Source organism: Hyperolius riggenbachi, chromosome 6, assembly GCF_040937935.1.
Source record: "Hyperolius riggenbachi isolate aHypRig1 chromosome 6, aHypRig1.pri, whole genome shotgun sequence".
NCBI lineage: Eukaryota > Metazoa > Chordata > Amphibia > Anura > Hyperoliidae > Hyperolius > Hyperolius riggenbachi.
This window is the reverse complement of record NC_090651.1, coordinates 284,060,542-284,088,529: the sequence shown is the minus strand read 5'-3', so window position 1 is coordinate 284,088,529 and position 27,988 is coordinate 284,060,542. Positions and strand designations below refer to the sequence as shown.

Here is a 27,988-nt window from a genome sequence, read left to right as displayed (position 1 = left end):
GAAAAATATATATTTCTAATTGGTCAGTTGTCGGTGGGGGTGGAGCAAACCCTCAACCTTTTTCTTGCAGCCACGCGCACTCCCAGCCGCGGATTCGGTAGCCAGGGAATCAATGTATCGGGCTATGGTGCCCGATCACTGATTCCTCTCCCCCGCTGAAAAAGCGACAGCTTCTCTCGGAAGCTGCGCCTTTTCTAGCCGTTCCCTCTCCGATGAGTCACTCTAAGCGTGTGTTACGCTTAGAGTGACGTCATGTAAACAAACTCATGGCCGCCATCTTGTGGCCAAAAAGTAATACTACACCTGTAAGAAAAAAAAATACAAATTAACACACATTTACATTATAAATCTATTGTTTACCTCCCACCCTCCCAAAACTACCCAAATAAAATGTTTACTATAAAAAAAAAAAAAACCATTACAATAAAAAAAAAAAAACATGTAAATATTTACCTAAGGGTCTAAACTTTTTGAAATATCAATGTAAAGATGAAATATTTCTATATTTTTTTTATTTTAAACTTGTAAATAGTGATAGATGCAAAATGGAAAAAATGCACTTTTATTTCCAAATAAAATATTGTCGCCATACATTGTGATAGGGACATAATTTTAACGGTGTAATAACCGGGACATATGGGCAAATACAATACGTGAGTTTTAATTATGGAGGCATGTATTATTTTAAAACTATAATGGCTAAAAACTGAGAAATAATGAATTTTTCCATTTTTTTCTTATTCTTCCTGTTAAAATGCATTTACAGTAAAGTGGCTCTTAGCAAAATGTACCCCCCAAAGAAAGCCTAATTGGTGGCGGAAAAAACAAGATATAGATCAGTGCATTGTGATAAGTAGTGATAAAGTTATAGGCTAATGAATGGGAGGTGAACATTTCTCACGTGAAAACGACGGAACATGAATGGGTTAAGTACTGTCTGCGCTAGTCGATGCGCTAGTCCAAAATTGGTCAATAAGGATGGATAAACATGGTTTGGTTAAAGTAATTATGTTATAGGCCAGTTGAATACAATTTTCCACTATGCCCAATAAGCAGTGGTGTAGCTAAGGAGCTTGGGGCCCCAGTGCGAGTTTTACATGGGGCCCCAAGGACTCTATTGATATGGATAAGATGGATGAAGAAGAGCCCCTAATGGGCCCCTCTGGTCCAGGGGCCCCAGTGCGGTCACAACCTCTGCACCCCCAATTGCTACGCCACTGCCAATAAGGAATTTTATAAAGACCTGGAATAAAGATTTGGCTATCAAAATAAATGTAATATTTTTTTCTATGCAATTACCTAATCATTTTATCAAATAATCAAAAAAAAGATCAAATTGCTTGGTCCGTGTATGGCCACCTTAGGAAGCTTAGAGGGATCAGTAAAATAACATCTACCGTATGTGGCAGCAACATAGGAAATGTGCAGTGAATTTTACTTTGGAAGAAATATCCATCCTGTACAGTTTGTGGTAGGGGACCTTTAGAAATTAGATGACCAGTACTGTCAGGACTGGACAACTGTTATCTAAATTCTATGGGTTAAGAGTTAGTGAGTATTAAACCTAATGTCTTCTACTACAATCACTGAAAGAAATCACACAATATTCTGGGCACAGCTAGACATACAGGCACAGTTCAGGGTCCTACAGCCAGCAACCTGATTATGAACACAGAGGCTACTAGGGGCCCGTTCACACTTAAAACCGCAGAACGCCGGCGATTACCGCCAGCGTTCTGCGGGAGTGATTTTCCCGCGATCAGCGCGGAAAAATCACTGGACACTGCGGCGGGTTTGGAGCGATCGCGATTAGCATGCTATGCACGCTAATCACAATCGCAAATCGCGGAACACTCGTCGCCGGCAAACCGCTGCATGCAGCGCGGTTGCGGTTATCGCTAACCGCAACCGCGGCAGTGAGAACACTGCCACTCGATACATTGTGTAGCGGTTCTTGCAGAACCGCTAGCGGTTTGCCGTGAGCGGGAATCATGCGATTCCCGCTCAGGTGTGAATGGGCCTGTTCATTTTCACTCTGTAGCTTTTCACAGTTTGTCCACCAGTGTCTAGCACCTGTCACATTGGATCCTCCCTATCTCCGCCACCAGTCACAATGCAAGCCCCAAACTTCTGTCACCAGCTAGAGTGCAGATCCCAATTTCTGACTACAGTGACATTGTACCCCACTCACCCAGTCTCTGCCAGGCCTCACAGTGAAGCACATAATCACAATGCCAACCTAATCTCCACAGATAACGCTATATGGGCCATATACTTTAACCTCTACTCCTGAGTTTTCTCCAAAGAGATATTTTCAAACCTGATCAATAAAATAATTTTAAAGCTCCAACCAAGCAAGAAATTACTCAAAATAAGTTCATTACCTTTATATATATATATATTAGTACTTTTTCATTTGCTAAGTGCTGAAAAGTTATTTTTTAGAGAAGATGAAAAATGATCACCTAGGAGAAAACGGAATTGCGTATAAATAGGCCCATGTGTGTAAATACTGTTATCCGTTATGTCTTCTCTTCACATCATAAAACGCCATCCCTCCTCTTACAAGCCAAGTCCGCTTGGATCCATGTTATGCCCCGTGGGTACAAATTTGTTAGTTTAGATTCATTGCACTCTGTTTCCAGTATGTAATTGTTCTTCTATTGCAGGGGTGCCCGCACTTTTTCGGCTCGCGAGCTACTTTAAAATTTGCCAAGTCCAGGAGATCTACCAACATTTAAAGTGTTGCAGACCCCCCCCCCGGTCCCTTTAGCATAGGTAGGTGGGGATGGGTCCCTTTAGCATAGGTAGGTGGGGATGGGTCCCTTTAGCATAGGTAGGTGGGGATGGGTCCCTTTAGCATAGGTAGGTGGGGATGGGTCCCTTTAGCATAGGTAGGTGGGGATGGGTCCCTTTAGCATAGGTAGGTGGGGGTGGGTCCCTTTAGCATAGGTAGGTGGGGGTGGGTCCCTTTAGCATAGGTAGGTGGGGATAGGTGCCTTTAGCATAGGTAGGTAGGGATAGGTGCCATTAGCGTAGGTAGGATTGGTGCTCAATCACTTACCTCTCTCCAGCGGCGATGTCTGGTCTCCCCTCTCGGACTCGGAGCGCTCCGGTGTAGCGTCAGCTACTGCAGCCCCTCACGTTGTGCAGCCCCGCATGCGCACTAGGAGCCTGCGTCCTGTGTGCAGCCACCGTCCAGCGTGTGCCCGGCGCCGCCAGCCAGCCATGACGTCGCGTCATGGCCTCTTCAGCCACGCCTCCTCTCTCTTCCCCGCTTCCTATTGGCCGGCGGCTGGCAGCAAAATATGATGGGAAAGCTGCCGGCCGCAAATTGTGATGAAACGCGGCCTCCAAATAGGCGGTCGCGATCTACCGGTAGATCGCGATCGACCTATTGGGCACCCCCGTTCTATTGTAACACTGTGTCACTTATTAGAGCTCTTCAATGCACATATTGCATAGACTCTAAACCACAAAGAATTCACCTGCAAGCCAGAGATCATTTTCCTGGCTTCCTCCATCTCCCTCTCCAAGTGGTCCTGTTGTTCCAGGAGATGGTCCTCCCATGACGCATCTGGGTATATGGCAGGGCTGCAAGGCTGACAATCAGGTGGAGGCATGAAGAGTTCATCTGTTATCAATACAAAAGTACAGAATAAACAATATCAAGAAAGTACTCAACCCCATGCTAATAATGAACACACATAATGCTGGGCATACACGGCTTGATTTTGCCGCTCGATTCCGCAGGCGATTCTCTTATCTTCCGCTAGTTTTTCTTAATTTTTTTCCATTGTGTTCAATGCGGAATTGAGCGGCGAAACGATCTGGCGGGAGATCAGACATGTCGGAAATTATCTATCGAGCAATCTAAATGGCTCAAAATCGAACCGTGTATTCCCAGCATCAGATCTTATGCTGATGCGATGCATTTTACAATGACCAAGTAAAAGTCTCATCTACACATATACAGTGGCTTGCAAAAGTATTCGGCCCCCTCAAAGTTTTCCACATTTTGTCATATTACTGCCACAAAGATGAATCAATTTTATTGGAATTTCACATGAAAGACCAACATAAAGTGGTGTACACGTGAGAAGTGGAACGAAAATCATACATGATTCCAAATTTTTTTTACAAATAAATAACTGCAAAGTGGGGTGTGCATAATTATTCAGCCCCCTTTGGTCTGAGCGCAGTCAAATTCCCATATACATTGCCTGTTGAGTGCTAATGACTAAATAGAGTGCACCTGTGTGTAATCTAATGTCAGTACAAATACAGCTGCTCTGTGACGACCTCAGAGGTTGTCTAAGAGAATATTGGGAGCAACAACACCATGAAGTCCAAAGAACCAGACAGGTCAGGGATAAAGTTATTGAGAAATTTAAAGCAGGCTTAGGCTACAAAAAGATTTCCAAAGACTTGAACATCCCAGGGAGCACTGTTCAAGCGATCATTCAGAAATGGAAGGAGTATGGCACAACTGTAAACCTACCAAGACAAGGCCGTCCACCTAAACTCACAGGCCAAACAAGGGGAGGGCTGATCAGAAATGCAATCAAGAGGCCCATGGTGACTTTGGACGAGCTGCAGAGATCTACAGCTCAGGTGGGGGAATCTCTCCATAGGACAACTATTAGTCGTGCACTGCACAAAGTTGGCCTTTATGGAAGAGTGGCAAGAAGAAAGCCATTGTTAACAGAAAAGCATAAGAAGTCCTGTTTGCAGTTTGCCACAAGCCATGTGGGGGACACAGCAAACATGTGGAAGAAGGCACTCTGGTCAGATGAGACCAAAGTGGAACTTTTTGGCCAAAATGCAAAACGCTATGTGTGGCAGAAAACTAACACTGCACATCACTCTGAACACACCATCCCCACTGTAAAATATGGTGGTGGCAGCATCATGCTCTGGGGTGCTTCTCTTCAGCAGGGACAGGGAAGCTGGTCAGAGTTGATGAGAAGATGGATGGAGCCAAACACAGGGCAATCTTGGAAGAAAACCTCAAGGAGTCTGCAAAAGACTTGAGACTGGGGTGGAGGTTCACCTTCCAGCAGGACAATGACCCTAAACATAAAGCCAGGGCAACAATGGAATGGTTTAAAACAAAACATATCCATGTGTTAGAATGGCCCAGTCAAAGTCCAGATCTACGGTAAATCCAATCGAGAATCTGTGGCAAGATCTGAAAACTGCTGTTCACAAACACTGTCCATTTAATCTGACTGAGCTGGAGCTGTTTTGCAAAGAAGAATGGGCAAGGATTTCAGTCTCTAGATGTGCAAAGCTGGTAGAGACATACCCTAAAAGACTGGCAGGTGTAATTGCAGTAAAAGGTGGTTCTACAAAGTATTGACTCAGGGGGCTGAATAATTATGCACACCCCACTTTGCAGTTATTTATTTGTAAAAAATGTTTGGAATCATGTATGATTTTCGTTCCACTTCTCACATGTACACCACTTTGTGTTGGTCTTTCACGTGGAATTCCAATAAAATTGATTCATGTTTGTGGCAGTAATGTGACAAAATGTGGAAAACTTCAAGGGGACCGAATACTTTTGCAAGCCACTGTATTAAAAAACAACTGTTATCATTAAGGCTGGTTTCACAGTGGGATGTTAAAGTCCCTCGTTACAGCAGCCAGTAACGCAGCCTAACTCACAGCACTGTAAAATCAATTGTGCTGTTCACAGTGGACACGTTGCGTTACATAGTAACGCAGCACGTTTAAACAAAGTGCTGCATGCTGTACGTTATACTGGGCTAAGCCACGTTAGACTGCTTGCACATGCTCAGTAATGTTGGAGGAGGAGGTCTCCCCTCCTCCTCCAAGGCCAGCCACATGGCTAATTAATATTCACTGCACTGCAGAGACTGGTGGTAGGACTGTAGTGTTGTCCGGATCATGAACGAATCTTTAATTTGATCCGGATCTTTTTTGTGAGTCGAATCATACGGATCATCACAGTGAAAGATTCGGTTCACAGTGGATGTCTGTCTGGAAGAAACAGGAACATACAGAACATACAGTGCAGGGAAAGTCCTGTCCTGCTAGTCATTTCACCCAGTCTGCTTCACTAGTAAAATGATTCAAATGATTCAGTTCAAAGATCCGGATCTTTTCAATGATCCGATTCAAATGATCAGCATCCTTAAAAAGATCCGGACGCAGCTCAATCTGACGTCCAACTTCAACACCACCATACGTTGCGTTAGGGGCACGTTATGCGATCATAACGTCCCCTAAAACACAACGTCTTGGTGTGTAAGTAGCCTTAAAGGACAATTGTAACGAGAGGGATATGGAGGCTTCCATATTTATTTCCTTTTAAGCAATACCAGTTGCCTGGCTGTCCTGCTAACCCTCTGCCTCTAATACTTTTAGCCATACACCCTGAACAAGCATGCAACAGATCAGGTGTTTCTGACATTACTGTTAGATCTGACAAGATTATCTGCATGCTTGTTTCTGGTGTTATTCAGACATTACTGCCAAATCGATCAGCAGGAAAGCCAGGCAAAAGAAAATAAATATGTCAGCCATCGACATCCCCCTCACTTCAGTTGTCCTGTAAGCTTGAACAGGAGGATCCTGATCAGTTGAGCTTTTCAATTCAATTGTATTTTTTCTTTTTTTTTATTGACAAAAAGTTTTATTGAGAATAACAAGGGTAAAAGACAGTACAGTACAACATATGATGCAATATCGACAGTATGAAACAAAGTACATGAAGAGGAAAATAGCGTTAATGTGTCATATATTCAAGTAGTTATGCATAAAGTACACTTAAATTCTGAGACAGAGAACTAATGAGAAAATCTACACCAGTACCAGGGGTGTTGCTAGGATTCAAAGCCAGACAATGGGTGTGGCCACGCACCAGAATATGGGTGTGGTCATGGGTGGAGCCAAAGTTACATGAACTTAACAGCGGTCTAAGAAAGCCTGCCCAGCAAAATGTTGGATGAAGCCCTCCTCCCCATTAATACACCATAAGCCCCCCCCCCCCCCCCCCCCCCCAAAAAAAAATGCTGCATATAATATAAATAGGCAGTGTCACTTAAAGGGATCTAAGCAGCTCCTGGCTTCAAATAGCTGGAAGGGCTGCCATTTTTCAGAAGCTCAACCCCCTGCTACTTTTCCACTGCCATTATCTATGCTAGGTGTGAAATTCTTCAAATGTGACTAATGTTTTCTGTTTGAAGTACAATGTGGGTTTGTTTGTGGTCAATTAAACGATACCCGAACTAAAATTTGACATGATGAGATAGACATGTGTATGTACAGTGCCTAGCACACAAATAACTATGCTGTGTTCCTTTTTTTCTTTCTCTGCCTGAAAGAGTTAAATATCAGGTATGTAAGTGGCTGAGTCAGTCCTGACTCAGACAGGAAGTGACTGCAGTGTGACCCTCACTGATAAGAAATTCCCCCTTCTTACCTCTTTCTTGCTCTCAGAAACCATTTTCTGCTAGGAAAGTGTTTTATAGTTAGAATTTCTTATCACTGAGGGTCACGCTGTAGTCACTTCCAGTCAGGACTGAGTCAGCCACTTGCATACCTTATATTTACCATATTTTTCGGAATATAAGACGCACTTTTTCTCCCCCAAAAATAGTAAGAAAAAGTGCCTGCGTTTTATATTCCAAAGGCAGGGAATCCCCGACTTCAGAACCGCCTGCCGATGCCAACCGCCGATCCGCCGCATTGTCAGGGAATCCCTGCCTTGTCCCCCTGTGTGGTCTGCCGGGTCCCGCTCCCCCGGTAACAATAACTGCAGAGCAACTCACCTTCCTATGGATTCCAGCGCTTTGTGGTCTGCTGTGTGGTCCTCCGCCTCCAGCATGTCAGCTACACCTGTAAATGAAAAGTTAGCGCAGAGACACTCACCTACTTAGCGGCAGCTGCAGCGGTGGCAGCACGATCTGCAGACATCTCTCCCGGGAGACTTCCCCTAGTGATTGCTCCTGCTAATGACTCATTGAATCATTAACAGGAGCCGTCACTAGGGGGAGCCGCGCAGCTTCCCCTAGAGACGGCTCCTGTGAATGATTCAATGAGTCATTCCCCATGATTCATTGGCCTCAATTCACTAAGCTTAACTCCTGTCTTTAATAACTCTTCAGAGCTGTTTTACAGTTATCACAATTCTATCACCATGGTGATAACTGTAAAACAGCTCAGAAGAGTTATTAAAGACAGGAGTTAAGCTTAGTGAATTGAGGCCAATGAGTCATTAGCAGGAGCCGTCACTAGGGGAAGCCTCCCGGGATGAGATGTCTGCAGATCGTGCTGCCACTGCCGCGGCTGCCGCGGAGTAGGTGAGCAGACATATTGGCCTCCCGGGACCGAGATGTCTGCAGATCGTGCCGCCGCCGCTGAGTAGGTGAGTGTCTCTGCGCTAACTTTTCATTTACAGGTGTAGCTGACATGCTGGAAGCAGAGGACCACACAGCAGACTACACAGCGCTGGAATCCATAGAAAGGTGAGTTGCTCTGCAGTTATTGTTACCGGGGGAGAGCTCGACATGGGGAAAGGGGGGGGGGCAGAGGACAGGATGGGGACTGGGGGGGCACACACATGGACATGCACAGGAGGGGGCACACACACAGGAGGACAGGAGGGGGACACAGGGACTGGAGGACCACACAGGGGGGGGGGGGTGAAGGGGACACAGGGACTGGAGGACCACACAGGGGGGTGAAGGGGACACAGAAACACACACAAGTGGGGCAGGAGGGGACACAGACACACACAGGGGGACAGGAGTGGACACAAGGGGCCTGGAGGACTACAGAGGGGGGCTGGAGGAGACACACAGGACATGAGGGGACACATGGGGCAAGAGGATCACACAAGGTGGCAGGAAGGGATGCCACACACAGGGGGACAGAAAGGGACACATAGTGGACACAAGAGGACAATGGGGAGAACATGTACTGTACAATACGCTCCTGGAATATGGACGCACAAGGTTTAGTATATACTGTATACATTTTTTTCCCTAGATTTTTGCCCTCTAAACCTAGGTGCGTCTTATATTCCAGAGCGTCTTATATTCCGAAAAATAACTCTTTCAGGCAGAGAAAGAAAAAAAGGAACACATAATAGTTATTTGTGTGCTAGGCACTGTACATACACATGTCTATCTCATTATGTCACATTTCAGTTCGGGTATCCTTTAAGTCTAATGAGGTAATTTCTTATCTGCCTTCCATCATCTGTTGCTCTGGTCCACAGTCCTTTCACTGAGGGAAGAGGTGCCTATTTTAACCCTTAACCCTCCTGGTGGTTAATTGTTCTGCAGCTGCGTGGCCGCGGGAGGTTTATTAAGCCTATTTTCTTTATCTATCATGTAGCTAGCCTAGCGCTAGCTTCATGATTCCCCCCTCCCTGCGGCCTCCCTCCCACCCCTCCAATCCCCGCCGGCGATCAAGCCCATCCGGAAATCCCGTTCTAAACGGTATTTCCTTCAGGGCTTCCCCGTCGCCATGGCGACAAACGGAGTGACGTCATCGACGTCGTGACGTCACAGGGACTCCCGATCCACCCCATAGCGCAGCCTGGCGGCGATTGGCCAGGCTGCGCAAGGGGTATGCGGGGGGGGCTGTATTGCAGCGGGTAGCGGCGCATCGGCGGCGATCGACTGAAATACGCAGCAAGCAAAGTGCTTGCTGCTTGTTCTAAAAAAAGAGTATGAAAATCGGCCCGGCGGGGCCTGAGAAAACCTACGCGGTGGCTTACCCCAAGCTCAGCTCGGGGTTACTGCCAAGAAGGTTAATGTGAACCGAGCACCTTTTTAGCACTCAGGACATTTCTATAGCACATGAAAAATGCGCTTTGACACACACAATGTCTTTGAAGAAACAGTCCTAATTACCCACCCCCTTTGTTGATGAAAAGGTATTGTTTACTTCTGGGTAATTAGCTCAATAAAACAATTAGCTTCCTGAAATCTCTGCGGCCGGGAGGGCCGGGCAGGCCTGCTGAAACAGGCTAATAAAACTACTTTGATTGTAAAATACAAGGTAAAATGAAAGTTTATTTTAATAATGAAACAGATTGTTGGCATGCATTTTTAATGTCTATAGAAATGTCCTGAGTGCTAAAAAGGTGCTTGGTTCACTTTAAATGTAAAAACATGAGGTAAAATGAAAGGGTTTTTTTTTAATAATAAACCACATTTTTAGAATGCATTTTTAATTTGCTATAGAGCTGCCCTGGGTGTTAAAAATGATGCTCTGTTCACTGTAAACATAACCAGGCAGTTACTGGGCTTCTGTGCTGGCTGGTCTGGCTTTCTGCTGAGCAGGCAGGCCTGCCACTAGGTTATCTGGCAGTTCCCCCATAGCAGTACCTGATATTCTAGTTGACCCCCTCCCATGCTCCCATGGGCCTCCCAGCATACCCCTATGGAAGAAACACAGCACCCTGCATGCCCCCATGAAGGCATCACAGTGCCCAGCATGGCACCACAGCACCCAGTATGCCCACATAGAGGCACCACAGCACCCAGCATACCCCCGATTTATGCACCACAGCTCCCAGCATGTCCGCCATTGAGGCAACACAGCTGACTGTGCTTGGGGGACAACCGGGGAACCCCAAAATAGATCCGGGGCACGTGCCACTGATCTTTGGGGCTAGCAACGCCCCTGACCAGTACAGAGGGGACATACACAGATTTGACCCAAGTGGCCAGATACAAATGGATTGAAGGTCACAGATTAGGGTTTGTCAACCAACAATGCCATATTTTATTGTATTTGCTGGGGCAACCTCTATGTTGAAATGCAAGCTTTTTAAAGGAAAGGGAACTTTTAAAATGATATCACAACCACCTAAGACTTCTTGCACACTACATGCTAATCCAATTTTTTATACGATGCAATTTTTGATTCCGATTAAAATTACATTTTTTAATCGGAATCAAAAATTGGTTCTTAAAAAAAAAAAAAAAATCGGAATTGCATGTAGTGCGCAAGAGGCCTAACACTGTTTTTGCACTTCTAGACTAGGCCTGTCAATCATCAGTTTTATGCACTTTTTTATGCCAGATATTCAGTCTTTTGCTAGCACCATAGCTATCACAGAGTTGTTGAATAAGCAAACTTTAAAAAATCTAGCCACCTGTAAACTCTATATACAACTGTAATCCCACCTTTCTTGGGGAGACTCTCCTCACACTGGATGATTTTAATTTCAGCCTTTTCTTCACATTGAGCACCAATGACTTCAGATTTAGAGCTGTGCACTGGGCTTGGTGATGTCAGACTGTGAGGAGGAAAGACACAATGGTTACAAGGCTGCTTTATTTTAAAGATATATTGCATTAACATTGAGGAAAGAAACTATAGGCTTCAGGCTGAGTTGAATAAAACAAGTCTATACAATAAGTTTATAAGGAATAAAGTGTCATTGATAGCACATCTTTACATTATAATCATAGGTCATAGGCACCGAAAACATACAAATTGCCTATTAGCCCTGTAAAGCTACCTCAGCTGCAGCTTCCACTAACATTGGCCACAATTCACTAAGCTTATCTCCTGTCTTTAATTCTAAACTGTTTTTTACTGTTATTACCATGGTGATAAATCATTTAGTGTTCACTAAGCAATTTACCTCATGCAATCCTTAAAATACATTTTCTGTCCTTAAGTTAAGGAATGATTTCTAAACTTAACAATTGAATCCTTAAATTGATGATGGAATCCTAAACTTAAAAATAAAATGTAATTCCTTATATGGCTCCACACCAACATTTCCTTTGATTCTGTTGTTGTGGACGGGGCTTAAGATAAAGAATTAGGTTGTGACTTGTGTCATTAGGCTACTGTAAGCGCATTGTGTATGGCATGAAATAAGCAATTTATGTGTTCTCCAGTAATGTGCAGAAAACAACTTACTATGACAGGAATTAAATATTCATAGTCTTCTTTACAATGTACGTTTTACATTCTTTTCTCCAACATGCTGATGAGTAATGTATGAATCTCCATTGAGTTGTGGAGAATAACAACTGTCAGATCAGCTTGACTTCATCCATAATGATCAGACAGTGAAATCGCATTACACTCCATGGGGTGCCAAGCTTAGGGGTATTTAATCCTTTAAAGAAAGAATGTGATCATCTGGTGCACTGAAACTCAGCCTTGACCAGTGCTAACCATTCTGCCACTATGTGTCAGACTAATCAAAGGCCTTCCCTATCTATGGGTTAACAAACACAGAGCATGCCTACAATTCCAGAGCAAATAACTGGAGCAAAAAAACTACAAAAACAAGCAAATTCCTTTCAAAACTTTTATTATGCGGTTTGTCCGTTATATAGTATAGTGTTTTCTGCTGTGTGCAGCCAATTACATTGTTAGATTGGATCACTGTTCCACTTGCAGCAGAGACTCACTAGACAAATACATGTGTCTCTGAGATAGATCAGTGTTGGGATATTTGCTCCTCCTCTGTGGCGGTGGAAGTGCTTGGACTATATTTGGATATAGTCAATCTGCCCTTTACCAGCCCCTATGCAATAGCCAACATTAAAATGAAGGTACAAAATAATTATAATTTTTATTTTACTAAAATAGTAGTAGCAATGCCTTGGGAAACAAAAAGTTAGATGCTTACCAAGGTAGAGGGAAGCCTCTGGATAATCCAGAGGTTTCTCATGTCCTCCTCGACCCCACTATTGCCACACCTGGACACTCTAAACATAACTGACAAGAGTGTGTCTGTGCTATATATGTGCATGGCGTACTGCGCCTGCTTGAGTACAGCCGCGTCCATGCAGGGAGCAAAAGCTGCTGGGCTATGCTTTTATGCAGGCACAGTGGGTGCAGTACAGCTACGCTCATTCATGAAGGGCAGCGGCGGACTGTTAGAGGGGCATGGGCAGCAGAGGTGGTGTCAGGAGGACGTGGGAAGCATGTGGTCTATCCTGAGGCTTACCTCTTCCTAGGTAAGTATCTAACTTTTTGTTACCAAGCCAGTACAGGGTTGCTTTGAAGGATAAGGGTACCATTGTAGTGTTTTACCATAATCTATGAATTTAGTAATTCAGTACTGTACCTGTATATACCGGTATTTATTCTTTATATCTGACAAAGCTAAAAAAGCGGTTTAGATAAAAATGCAGGGGGGGCATGGCTAGCGGCTGCTCGTGATGGACGCACTCTAAGCGAGTTCTGCACTCCCCGGCTGCATCGGCGCAATTCCAACTGCTCCCACACCCACAAACATAGCTCACTTGCTGCCTAAAAGACCCCGCAGTGCCCCGGTACCAGATGGGAGGAAAAAAAGGCCGACAAGAGGAGGATTCCGCCGAGTCCTCACGGCAGGAGACGCGCGCACGGAGATCCAAGATGACGCCCGGCTCCAGTCAGCAGAGAGAGCTGGAGCACCCGGACAGCGAATCTGATGGAGAAAGCAGGGCCACCAGCCTCAGCGTGTCACAGACAACAGGTCGCCAAAACGAGGTAGGATCCAGAGCACCTAAGCAGCTTACAGCCAGAGACCAGGCACTCCTCGATATGTTCCAGGTGATCCTGCAGAGAGAGCTAGAGGAGGCCTCAAGTAAACTAGCCACTCGCCTCTCTAAAGAGATAAGGGACCTAGGCTCCAGAACAAATGAGCAAGAGCGCCGCATGGACAAAGTCGATGTTGTGCTAGATGAACACGAGAAAGACCAGGAGGCAACCCGGACAGACCTCCAGGCTGTTCACCTACGCATGGAAGATTTTGAAAATAGGGCCCGCAGAGGCAATCTGCGGGTAAGAGGCCTACCAGAGAGTATAGTTGATCTAACTTCTACAGCCACCGCCCTGTTCCAGGAGCTGGTTCCCAGCTTGCCCATCGACAGATTAGAGTTCGATAGAATTCACAGGGCCTTAGGCCCTGCTAAACCTAACGGCCTCCCCCGGGACATTGTAATCAAGTTCACATACTACAGGTCCAAAGAAACCATTTTAAAAGCGGCACGTGAAAAAGAGGACCTGGAGTTTCAGGGGCATCGCTACCAAATTTTCGCGGACCTCGCACCTGCTACAATCCAAAGACGGAGAGAGATGAAGCCCTATATCCGTATCCTCCAGGCACACAATATAAAATACAGCTGGGGCTTCCCATTTAAAATGATGTTTTCATATAACAACCGAGTTCACGTGGTCTCTAACCCAGATGAGGCTCAAAGAAAGCTGGAAAGGCTAAAACTCTCTCTGCCTGCTTCCTCCCCGCCCGGTAGCTCCGGTTCTCCCCGATCACAGCCTTTGTGGGAAAGAGCGAAGTCCCAGCGCCAGTCTAAGCATCGAGACAAGGAAGCTCCAGCATCGAGCACCCATTCAGACCCCAGATGAGACATGTTGTTTTTCCTTGTTTTTCTTTGGCTACCTCTTTTGCCGAACTGTGCAGGCGCAGTTGCCTACACTAACGGACACGGACACCTCCTCGATACTGACCCTGGACCCGTACTAGTCCTTACTTCTAACTAACTTTTTTTTTATTATCCTTTGCCTTCTTTTTGTTTGCTAAGTATTATCTTTGATCCGGTATAACTGCAGCCTTTTGCAACTTACCAGACACCGAGGCCTAGCGCCTGACTAGAGGCCTCAAGAACGCACTCCGTTATCTATATTTTTACATGGGACCTCTCTCTCATTTACATAATGAATCAATGTCTCTTCCATGCCTTTATGTTAATCCTGCCTACCATTGTTTAATGTGCCTCTAGAGCAAGCCGCATATAATTGTCTCTGCTGTGGTATCAGATGGTTGAAACAGGTGGGCGGGTTATATTTCAGTTTTCATCGCAAAGCGTTTTTAGTATGAAGGCCTACGGCCATATATTTGTGGGATAATGTTACTGTTGTATTTGAAGTTTGTGCGGCCATGCAGCCGGGGTGGGCTCATTTCCTCCCTGACAAGCGAAGATGTCGTTCGCTTGTGTGCCAGCACCAAGCCTGGTCATATTTGCCCAGACCCGGGCTGAGTCAGGCCATCTCTCCGCCGTGTCTCCCTGTGTTGGAGAGACACGACGGAACGACCTTAGGTTCTCAACTGTTTTTTCTTTCTTTTCTCATCTCTTTTTATTTCTCTCTCCCCTTTCTCCCCTCTGTCCTAAGCCCTTCCTGTGCACACAATTGTTCTCATTGCTTATGATCAAATGGACCTATGTGATTATGAGGTTGCTACTCCCAGAAATTTCTCTCTAGAAACCAGATATGGCTGACCCAACATTGAAAATAACTTCACACAATGTACAAGGCTTCAATGCGCCTCACAAAAGAGGCAAAGCATTCCACTACTATAAATCCACTCATACAGATATTGTATGCTTACAGGAAACGAGGTTCTCCAGAACAAGCCAACCTTCATATCTAAGTAGGCATTTCCCTCTGGCTTTCCATGCCTGTGCTAGAGAGAAGGTCCGTGGAGTTTCCATAGCTTTCAGGCGAGTCCTCCCCTTCAAATGCGATCACACACTCGCGGATCCAACAGGGAGATACCTATTGCTAAAAGGGACTCTATACGATTCTAAGGTCACTCTGGTCGCATATTATGCCCCCAACCAGTTTCAAGATCGTTTCTTGTCACACCTCCTCCAAGTTGTATCCCAACACCGAGAGGGAGTGATAATACTATGCGGGGATACTAATATGGCCTTGGATGTAGAAATGGACAAGGCTTCCAAACCGGGTTCTGCAGCAGCTCCCCTTCCTTATACTCGGGCCCAATCACAAACAGTTTCTCGTTTATTCAGAGGCAGAGGCCTGCTAGATGTCTGGCGTGAACTCAACCCATTAAAACGAGATTACACTTTCTACTCAAACCCTCACGGGAGCTTCTGCAGAATCGACCATTTCTTTATGCAAGCCCCATACCTAGATAATGTTACTATAGCTAAAATTATTTCAGTTACTTGGTCGGACCACGACCCTGTGCAAATCCACTTGTCCTCCTTGATTCCTAGAGGCAGGGACTTTAAGTGGAGACTCAATGGCCTCAATTCACTAAGCTTAACTCCTGTCTCTTCAGAGCTGTTTTACAGTTATCACAATGGTGATATAATTGTGATAACTGTAAAACAGCTCAGAAGAGTTATTAAAGACAGGAGTTAAGCTTAGTGAATTGAGGCCAATGACTCCTTGCTCACTAAACAAGAGTGTTTGGGAAAAATACATTCATTTCTCACTGACTATTTGGAAACCAATAGAGGCTCTGTCACCACCACAGTATCTCTCTGGGAAGCTTTGAAGGTGACAGTCAGAGGGAAAATAATTAGCTACACCTCCTACCTTAAAAAACAGAGATCCCAAAAAATCTCGGACCTGACTAAACAGTTCGAAGAAGCCGAGCAGGCCTGGAAGACCTCCCCATCTGCCTCTTCTAGACTTACTAGAGATAGGCTAAGGTCCCAATTAGATACTTTACTCAGCGACGAAGTTGAAAAACAACTCCGGTGGCAGAAAAATGTCTACTATAGATGGGCCAATAAGCCTCATACCCTGCTAGCAAACCGATGAAAAACCGTAGATATAAGCCTCCTGCATTGCGAGTAAAGGACCAATCCCAACCCCTACCACAAACCCGTGTAAGGTAGTCCAATATTTCCATAGCTTCTTACAGAAGCTATATAAGTCAGAAAAAGTAATTGACAGAGCCCGCCTTGAAACATTTTTTGCCTCAGTACACCTCCCACCCCCCCAAGCGACAGACATAGAATATCTAAACGCCGATATCACGCCCGAGGAAGTTCTAGCGGCCATAAAATCACTAAAAACTACAAAATCTCCAGGCTCAGACGGTTACTCCCCTCTCTTCTACAAAAAGTTCGGTCCCTTAGTGGCCCCTCTTTTATCCCAAATGTATAATGAATATAACAAAAACAAACCCCCAGGCCAAGACACCCTTCAAGCTAATATAGCTATGCTACCAAAAACGGATATAGAGCCCATAGAGGTAGTCAATTTTCGCCCTATATCTCTGCTTAATGTGGATATCAAACTCCTTAGCAAAATTTTAGCTACCCGGATTAATCAATTTCTCCCTCAACTGATCCACAAGGATCAAGTGGACTTCGTTCCGGGGCGCCAAGCCCCAGACGCAGTCTACAGAGCAATCCAAGTATTTGAGAGTCTACATCATAGGAATATTCCGGGTGTTTGTGTAAGCCTTGATATTTACAAGGCGTTCGATACGCTCTCATGGGAATATTTATATTTTGTATTAAAACACTGGGGGTTTGGGTCCTCTTTTATAGCTTGGCTACAAGCGCTCTATTCCTCCCCAACAGCAAAAATTCATTATGCTGGTTACTCATCCCCCAGTTTTGCAATTGAGAGAGGCACCCGCCAGGGGTGTCCTCTCTCACCAATCTTATTCATCATAGCTATGGAACCCTTAGCTTGCATCATCAGAGACACAGAAAGAGTTCAAGGTTTTCAAATAGCAGGAACTCAACACAAGCTTAATCTGTTTGCGGATGACATGCTAGTGTTTCTGTCAAATCCACAATCTTCTATCCCGGCCTTGACGGAAATAATGGACGAATTTGCACAGGTGTCTGGTCTTACTACTAACCCAAATAAGTCCTCCCTTATGAATATAACCTTAGCTCAGCCCGAATGGATGGAGCTAATCAACAAAGTCCCCTTTCAGACAGTTAACAACCAGATCTCCTATCTGGGTATCAAACTAACTTCAAGATATAATTCTCTTTTTCAGGCAAATTACTACGCACTATCTAAACAAATTACCCAATATATCTCCAATTGGTCTGAGATGCACCTGTCCTGGCTTGGTCGTGTGCATTCTGTCAAAATGACGTTATTGCCCAAAATTTTGTACCACTTCAGACTGCTCCCGGTTTGGGTTCCCCCACACTTTCTTAGACTGTTCCAGCTCAAAATTAACAAATTTATTTGGGGTAACTCCAGACCGAGAGTAGCTAAAGCTTCCCTATACTTACCTAAATATTCAGGGGGCCTGGGTTTTCCAGACCTGCAAGCGTATTATCAAGCCTCACAAATCGTCCCAATGGTAGGACTATACAGAGGCCCTGAGATGCCACAATGGACATACTTTGATATAGCCTTAGCTGCTCCTCTATCGGTAGAGTCCCCAATTCTCTCCCACCCAAATCCCGGCCTCCCTTGCTAAGCTGCATCTTTATGCATTGCTTACGGGTTTGGGACTCCTTTAAATATACCCGGAAACTGATATCCCTATTCCTTCCGCTATTGCCTATCACTGACAATCCCCTCTTCCCTCCGGCACATGATGACCCAGCAGCATTTCGCTGGTGGACTACTAAAAATCTATTAATAGTCTATCATTTGATAAAAGACTCAAAGGTCGTCAACTGGGACTTTCTACGAGAGAAATTCCAGATACCAGGTTCAGAGTATTTCCGGTACCTACAGCTGAGACAGTGGATTAACTCACTGTTAAAAAATACTATAAATACAGACGTGTCTTTATCACTGTTTGAAAATGTTTGTTTGCATGATACCAAGGGGAATGGACTAATAAGCAAGCTATACCTAAGTTTAATAAGCCCAGCCTCCACCTTTGTACATGGATATGTCAAAGGTTGGGAGCTTGATTTGAAAAATTCTAGACCTATAGAAGAATGGTCGCATGCATGGAATAGTCTCACCCACCTCTTATAAACCTAGGCCTAAAAGAAGCCTCCCTGAAGGTAATGATGAGATGGTACTGGGTGCCATCTAGATTGGCACACGTCGGAGGGGATGGGATGTGTTTTAGGGGTTGTCAGTCCAGGGGAGATATGCTACACACCTTTTGGTCCTGTTCTATGCTGTCTCGTTTCTGGTCCAAGGTTTATCGCCTAATACAAGCTGTGTTCCACACCCAAGTACGTAAAGATCCGTGGTCAGCATTGCTGCATTTCGGCACAGGCTCCTTAAATAAAAATCAGGAGGCTCTTCTCCAATTTATCTTTGTAGCAGCAAAACAATCTATCGCCTGGAAAAAGCAACTTGTCCCTTTTGAGGAAGTTAAAAATAGAATCTCTACTATTATGACTCAAGAACAATTAGCGGGGACTCTCCTGGATAGACAACCCAGAGTGGACGCAATATGGGGCCCTTGGAGGGCATACCTTTCTATAACTGGTAGTAACTGAACAGTAAAAATCTTAAGCTAAGCAGACTTACTCTACAAGCATCTGCACAGGAGGGGCTCATCTCTCCTTCCTCTTTTCTCTTCTTCTATCTTCTTTCTTCTTTTTCTCCCATTTATTTTCCTCTTCCTTTTCTTCCCCCCAATGTAGGGGAGATCTCTACAGTCAACCCCCACAGCCTGGTGGGTTGGTGGGGGACATAGACTATTGCTAGACAGGGCCCTCAGAGGCAAGGAGCGGATCTCGCCCTGGAGCCCCGACCCCTTTGCTCCGATATGAAAGGAACCTTAGTTCTCATAATATGTGATGAGCTCTCATGTCTTCTCTATCTAAGGTGATGTTGTAACAGACATATTTTTTACCTGTGAGTCATGAGTGATTGTCTAGATGAATGCCTTGCCTAGTGCTGTATACCATATTCTGTTTTTCTATGTTAAAACTCAATAAAAAGTTTGAAATAGATAAAAATGAAGGAAATTTGGGTGTCTGCAGCCAATGGATGATTTGAGCACCACCATAGGCGCTAATGCAGATATCGGCTATTGGGAGCCAAAAGCTGAGATTTGTGCGCCCGATAAATATCATTTTGAAAATTAGAATGTTATCGTTTTCGAAATTGTTATGGTTTTGAAAACATTAGAATGTTATCGTTTTTGAAATTTTAAGCGTTTTGAAAATTAAAAAGTTAAAACCTTTGAATAATTTTGTGTTTTTCGTATTTAGAAATTTTTAGTTTTTGAAAATTATTGTTTTGAAATGTACAGTATTGTTTTTAAAAAGTATAAGAAATATTATATTAGAAATTAGAATATTAATGTTAAGAAGGGGAGGTTTTGGGTTAGACCTCAGGAAGGGGGGTTTTAGGGTTAGACATCAGGAAGGGTTAGGTGTCAGGAAGGGTGGGTTTAGGGTTAGACGTCAGGAAGTGGGGTTTTAGGGTTTGGCGTCAGTAAGGGGGTTTTAGGGTTAGACGTCAGGAAGGGAAATCTCAGGGTTAGGCATTAGGATGGAGATTTTTAGGGTTAGGTGTCAGGAAGTGGGGTCTTAGGGTTAGGTATCAGGAAGGGGGTTTCAGGGTTAGGTGTCAGGAAGTGGGGTCTTAGGGTTAGGCATCAGGAAGTGGGGTCTTAGGGTTAGGCATCAGGAAGGGGGGGGGGGTTTAAGGTCAGGCATGGGGGGGAGAGAGATTCTGTGTGAGAGTAAAGTTAGATTTAGTTGTAGTAAAAATTCATTAACATTCACCTATATTTTACTATTGTCATTACCACTGTAAATATTATTTCCATTTTGGTGCCCAATTCACAACAGTAATTATCATTTACACTTATATCATCTCCATCTGGCGCCCATTTTTTCTTGCACCTCTATTTCATGCACACAAGTAAACCACCTTGTTTGTCAGAGCAAACGTTGTTGCAGCAGAGAGGCGTGTCTGAGAGCTGTGATGGCATCAGTGCAGTAAGTCAAACAATGTTATTTTCTTATTGGTTTTCAGAATGGCCAGTGATTGGGCAGAAAATATGAATACAATTTCATATGTATTATATTATCTATTATTCCTGAGTCAGACTTCTTCCTATCAACTAGAGAAGTGGGACTGTGGACTGAGGAGCACAGTCAACAACATAAAAAAGAGACGACTGCAAAAAAAAAGCAGAGAAACAGTTCACAGTTCCTGAAAAGTACAGAAAATGCAGCAATTTGTTTGGAGAGAAATATGAACGCTACAAAGCTGTTTAGGAAGGTCCTTCTTGTATGCAAATCACACAAATAATGTGTAAAAGTATGCATAAAAATGTATACTGTTTTATCTCCTATAGAAGCAAGAAACATATTACATAAATATTCTGTTGTGCTCCAGCTTCCAAAGAGTTAATCTAGACATTTACTTTTAATTAATTTTTGTCAATGGTCCCAGCTGCCTGCTAGAATTAATGAATTGTTTGGCCTTTTAAGCTGTTAAATAAGAGATGCAGTCTTATCAAGATAAGAGCATCTTCCTGCTCCATCAAAGGGTGCCACCTGGCAGGCTGTCACTTTTTATCTGGATTTATAATAATCTACTCTAGATCTCCATATTCCATACTAGGAATGCTGAGTTCAGAGCCATGCTGCTAGCTCACTGAGATATAAGCAATACTTTTTCATTCAGAGAGAATTTGACTAGGCTTCTCTTTACTAGTGCTTCATTTTGCACCAAATCTGACCAAAGGGATTAAATAAAATGTCTGGCAGATTTGACTTGAGCTCAAAGTACCACTCAACTACTGAAAACCTCTTTAGGAGGTGACAAATGTCCTGCTTTTTCCAGAATCAGTATATGTATATCAGTAGTGCTGATAAACCAGGGATCATTTCATCTGAATATCATAATCTCCTGATAACTGAATTTCTTGTTTTGGCGTTCTTCCAAAACCGCAGACCCCTCCCTAACACCTGTACATAGCCGACCCTGCAACTCACCCCTTCCCTGTTATCTAAACCTTCTTCCATCTCCCAATCTGTAGTTAACACTATCCCTGACATATAATTACCTCTAGCACAGATGTCCAACGCCAGCCCTTGAGGGCCATATCCTGCCAGGGCTAGGATGGAGAAAAGGAGAAATGTGTTCTACTTGATGAACCACACCTTTCCTTATTCAGTTTCATCAATTAGTTCGAGCTATGCCAAAAATGTGTGAGAACCTCAGCCCTTGAAGACTGGAGTTGAACAGGGCATCCCTGAAAGACACTTTTTCCACTGAAAACGCCCTGAGATCCAATCACAATTTTCACCTACCGTATTATAAAACGTGATTTTTGTGCAATCAGCTGAGTCCTGCATTGCATTGGCTGGCTTTACACTGAATCAGTTGCTCTCAGCTGTGTAACACAACAGACATCTGATGAGAGGGAATTTTCCATGTTCCCCTGTGGGTCGGTTTACATCTGTTTTATAATGCATAGATGTAAACTGACCTATAGGGAAACATTGAAAATTCATTTTTATTAGTTGTCTATTGTGTTATAGCTGAGAGAAATTGATTCAGTGTAAACCCAGCCTTATGCATTTATATTATGGTGACATAATAAAGAGGCGCTAAGCTGATTTACCCAAGGCATAAGTTGTGTACTCCTATTTTTAGCCTGATAAAGTGGGATGCGCCCGCGAAACGCGTTGCAAATTTTTGGGGTAATTGAATAAATTATTTTTGTTGAAAAAAATCAACATTATCTTGTGTCTACATTGGGGAGGTAGGTCCACCACCAGCCTCCCTCCTTTTAAACCTTTTATCAATATTTTATACTACTGGTGCCTGTGTAACTTTGTTTACATTTTGAGTCCACCCCTTGTGGAGGTGATTTGGCTCCTTTCTTCCGTACTACAGAGAGCGACTTCTTAATCCTGAGTGGGGACAGGTGTAATTCTCCCCACCTGCCTACATAGTGGTTACTTGGACGGTAACCCAGACTTGTGAGTATAATTCTTACAACTACCTTTCCACTCCACCTAATCCAGTACATACTACACTATACCGGGCTCTCAGTGTCTCCCTCCCTTATTTACTAAATGAAAGGGACTCCGAGCACCTCTCATGGGCATGCCTTTAAGCCAGATGACTTCCAACAAAGTCGTACTCCGACCCCTCTGGAGGAGCCTTTTGCAATGGCCATACGTGCCACTTCCTCTTCCTGCTTAATTCAGTGTTGCACTTCACCAACAGAGAAGACAGGGGTGACCGGGAAGTTATAACATAGCCAAGATGGCAGCTGCGATTTTTAAACTGAAATCGAACGAAAACTGGTGTAGAACGGCGATTCGGGCATCAAATGAAAGAGGAGAGCACAGGCTACATAAAGCATCTTTAAGTACTTTGCAGTACTGGGGGTAGTCTTAAAGGCATGCCCATGAGAGGTGCTCGGAGTCCCTTGAAGTCATGAGCTCTGATCGTGTGAACTGCGCCTTATCCATACTTCCTGAGGCAAGATGTGTATTTATACACACACACGTAAATGTGTTTGTGTGGTAACATGTGCCCTGCTGAGAACTAAAGTAAATTCAAGACTTCTGAATAATGCTTTGTTTTTACATTATGCTTTCTGTCTGATGTATCCTATTGATTTCACTCATTAGACTACCGATTTAGTCAAACAAACTACAACTGGGAATTCAGAGAATGGAGGTCATGCACTTTATGAATAAATCACTTTTCAGACTGATAATCAATATAAGCAGAACAGAGAACAAGGGTGGCCATGTTATTTATCACCATCACCCTCCATGTTACCTGCAACCAAAAATCAATGAGATAAATTCTACTCGATCCACATTCTGTCTCTTTAACAACACAACTCTAGTTTGTTTATTATTATAATTTTACAGAGTGCTTCGCGACAGAAATCATTTTAGTATAGGGACATCGTGAGATGCAGGTTACACGGCCTCTGCAATGGTCATGTGACTGGACTCCCTACCGTCACTCCAAAGCTCGAGTTATATTTGCATGCAGAAAGTCTGCAGTCGGGACACTTTGAGCTCCATGCAGACAGAATCCTGGCTTTTATTCAAACCTGGAACTCTAGAACCAAAATCTACTTACCTGGGGCTTCCTTCAGCCCCTGGCAGCCATCCTGTCCCCTCGCTGCAGCTCTGGTGGCTCCCGGTGTCCTGTGCTGCAGAAGCCTACCTCGCCTTGTCGGCTTCTTGTGCGTTCCACCGCGCGGGTCACGTGGTCTGACTGACGTCATCAGGTGCAGTAGTTCTGCGCCTGCACAGTACAATCCTGATGACATCGGCCAGACCACGTGACCCGCGCGGTGGAACGCACAAGAAGCCGACAAGGCGAGGTAGGCTTCTGCAGCACAGGACACCGGGAGCCATCGGAGCTGCGGCGAGAGGACAGGATGGCTGCCAGGGGCTGGAAGAAAGCCTCAGGTAAGTGGATTTAGTTTTTTCATTTTGCCTGTACCCTTCTCTTTAAGAAACTTCAGTTGTTATCTATGCAAAAGAGCTTCTCTGAGCTCTTTTACCCAACTTTGGTCCAATACAGTCCTGTTTTCTGAAGCACTTAAACAGCCAAGAAACAGTGAGAGACAGCTTGAGATAAGGTTTTACTGCTTTGTTTTATAGTTCGAAATGACAGAATGATACAATGTTATAAAAAAAAGCTATATAACTGATAATAAAAATAAGAGACTTTTCTTTGCTACTAATGTTCTATTCATTATCCGTACTACACCTACAGTTCATTACATATTTTTAAATGTTTTCCGCTTCAGGTTTGCTTCAACCACTACTACCCTATAATAACAAGTGTTATTCTCCTATCAGACTCCCTTCCCCTATATAACCAGTGTTGTCTGCTCACCTGTCAAACCCCTGTCCCATATAATAAACAAAGCTCTCACTGTTGCTATTGATAATGTAGATCTGTGCAGGGAGCATTTAAGTCGATATAGCTGCGAGCTCCTGACCAGCAGAAAGATTTGGCTGTGAAGAAGAGTGCATGGGTTTGGGAATTGAAGAGGAGAGGACAAAGTGACAGAAACAGGTCATTATATTGGCTTTAAATCACTCCTTGTCCAGCTCTGCATTAATGACAGAGGTGACAGAGGCAACATTTATTATATGGGAAAGGTATTGACTGGAGGGCAGGCAGAGGCAGCACATGGGAGAGGGGGGAGAGGGGGCAGCACATGTCAGCCACCTCTCCCACATCAGCCACCTCTAGCCACAGCTCTACCATGTCTGGTGGGAAAACTGGCCTCGCCTTCAGCTATTTTAGCCTACTGCAGTCTGCTTCAGAAGTGTTTCAGAGACATGTTTAATTTGCTTCTTTGCAAACATGACAACAGTCCATTTATTGTTTACAAATCCACTTCAAATCTTTCCATCCTTATTTCCCTTTGCAGGGAGTGCTTCTTTCACAGCTGCAGGGAATCTATTATAATAAATATCTCCTCATAGCACCTACAAGGTGTGGAAGTTGAGAAGAGAACAAGCAAAAGAACAGGTAAGTAATGTTTATAATGCCTGTTGCTATCTTCACAATAGGTACTGTCATGACCGGCCTTTGACCTGGGCGAACGGAGTGGTCGCTCAGGGTGCCAGCTTCCAGGGGGCGCACGTGCATTCATCTACTTTGGACTGGCCGTGGCCGCATTTTTACCTGGCTGCGGGCTCCGAGTCCATCTGTGTCTGCTGCGAGTAGCTCCCCCTCCGCCCCCCACGTTCCGCTGCAGTGATGGGGGCGAAGACTCCAGGAATCTGCTGCTGCCTCTTGTAGAGCATGTGTGAGCCATGCATGCCAGTAGTGCCATCCCTCGCTCACAGGCTACGTCTGATTGGATGGCTCAGCCTGCTTCAGTGGGGCATGCAGGTTTCTCCGGAGCAGCTGGGGAAAGGGGGGGGGGCAGTCAGGGGTGCTTATATATAAACTAAAGGGGGGGATCTGCCTATATATACACAAAAGGGGGGATCTGCCTATATACACTAAGGCTGCTTCCACACAGGGACGTTACAGGCGCACGTTAGTGCAGCCTGTAACGCTCCCCCAACGCACAGCAATGTAACACAAGTGGGCTGTTCACACTGCCCACATTGCGTTACATGTAATGCTGCACGTTGTAGTGAAAGTGCAGCATGCTGTGCGTTCTAGCGGCTTTAGCCGCGTTAGACTGTTTGCACATGCTCAGTGGGGGGCGGAGAGGAGGCGGGGAGATGCCGCTACAGTAGCCGCGCACATGGCTACTTAATATGCACTGCACTGGCGGCCGCTGATTGGCCGGCGGGACCACGTGATGCGGAGTGTGTGTGCGTGTATGTGTATGTGTGTGTGTGCATGTGTATGTGTGTGCATGCATGTGTGTGTGCGTGCATGTGTGTGTGCGTGCATGCATGCATGCGTGTAAGGGCATGTGTGTGTGTGTGTGCATGCACGTGTGTGTGTTCGTGCGTGCATGTTTGCGTACATGCGTGTGTGCGTGCATGCATGCATGTGTGTGTGTGCATGTGTGTGTGCGTGCATGTGTGTGTGCGTGCGTGCGTGCATGTGTGTGCGTGCGTGCATGTGTGTGTGTGCGTGCATGTGTGTGCGGGTGCATGTGTGTGTGCGTGCATGTATATGTGTGTGCGAGCATGTGTGTGTGTGTGCGTGCATGTGTGTGTGCATGAATGTGTGCGTGCATGTTTGCGTACATGCGTGTGTGCGTGCATGCATGCATGTGTGTGCATGTGTGTGTGCGTGCATGTGTGTGTGCGTGCGTGTGTGTGTGCATGTGTGTGTGCGTGCATGTGTGTGTGCGTGCGTGCATGTGTGTGCGTGCGTGCATGTGTGTGTGTGCGTGCATGTGTGTGTGTGCGTGCATGTGTGTGTGCGTGCATGTATATGTGTGTGCGAGCATGTGTGTGTGTGCGTGCATGTGTGTGTGCGTGAATGTGTGCGTGCATGTGTGTGTGTGCATGTGTGTGTGCGTGCATGTGTGTATGCGTGCGTGCATGTGTGTGCGTGCGTGCATGTGTGTGTGTGCGTGCATGTGTGTGCGGGTGCATGTGTGTGTGCGTGCATGTATATATGTGTGCGAGCATGTGTGTGTGTGTGCGTGCATGTGTGTGTGCGTGAATGTGTGCGTGCATGTTTGCGTACATGCGTGTGTGCGTGCATGCATGCATGTGTGTGTGTGCATGTGTGTGTGCGTGCATGTGTGTGTGCGTGCGTGCGTGTGTGTGCGTGCGTGCATGCATGTGTGTGTGTGTGCGTGCATGTGTGTGTGTGTGCGTGCGTGCATGTGTGTGTGTGCATGTGTGTGCGGGTGCATGTGTGTGTGCGTGCATGTATATGTGTGTGCGAGCATGTGTGTGTGTGCGTGCATGTGTGTGTGCGTGAATGTGTGCGTGCATGTGTGTGTGTGCGTGCATGTGTGTGTGCGTGCATGTGTGTGTGCGTGCGTGCATGTGTGTGCGTGCGTGCATGTGTGTGCGGGTGCCTGTGTGTGTGCGTGCATGTATATGTGTGTGCGTGCATGTGTGTGTGCGTGAATGTGTGCGTGCATGTGTGTGTGTGCGTGCATGTGTGTGTGTGTGCGAGAAGGATGAATGGGGGGCACCAACATCTGGTGTGGCTCAGGGCGCTGTGAAACCTAAGGCCGGCCCTCGGTACAGGTATGTTTTCTGAAGAAAATATTTTTATACTCATTCCACAAAAGTGGAGCTAAACTTCATTAAAACGTGACTTCTGCAACTATTTTTTAGTGGACCTTTACTGGGTGATTATGAAGTCTGCCATTGCTGACCTGGTTTTATTAAATACTAATTGAGATCATGCTCCTCTCCCGCTTTCAGCAATTTCAGTCACCCACCTGTAATAGACATCCAGCTAATGTACCGTAAGTATAGATCAGCAATATGGACTCCAGATCTTCAAACTCATTCTGGGTTTGTGACTCAGAAGGTACTTTTAAAGCAAACCTGAAGTGAGGAAACCTGCTTTAGGTTTCTTACATACCTAGGTAGAGGGAAGGCTCTGGATGCCATAGAGCATTTCTGGTCCTCAGTCTGTCTTCCTGCGCCGTTCCCATTGAAGCTACTTGTTCTGCTAGGACTTCGGCACTCCTCGGGCAGCCTTTGGAACTACTTGCATCCATGAATAGTTCCAAAGATGACTGCATCCATACTGCGCAGGCATAAGCCTGGACTTGCATGTGCGTAGTTCTCAAGGGGGTCCAGTGAGTGGCGGATAACTACTCGACCTAGTAGGTTGAAGAACGTCATTCAGGGACATTACAGAAACAATGGGACGGACTGCAGAACGGGAACACTCTATGATATCCACAGCCTTCCCTCTACATAGGCAGAGG

At 45.1% G+C, this 27,988-nt stretch overlaps 1 protein-coding gene across 4 annotated transcripts in view; it reads right to left on the bottom strand.

Moving 5' to 3' along the window:
• DIXDC1 (DIX domain containing 1) overlaps positions 1-27,988 on the bottom strand; it is a 226,577-nt gene that overhangs the window by 52,538 nt on the left and 146,051 nt on the right. For all 4 annotated transcript variants that reach the window (XM_068240948.1, XM_068240947.1, XM_068240949.1 and 1 more), the window contains 2 exons: positions 11,172-11,284; positions 3,489-3,634 (listed from right to left, as the gene is read on the bottom strand). In XM_068240948.1, the coding sequence (XP_068097049.1) occupies positions 3,489-3,634; positions 11,172-11,284 (259 nt within the window). The remainder of the gene's footprint in view (positions 1-3,488; positions 3,635-11,171; positions 11,285-27,988) is intronic.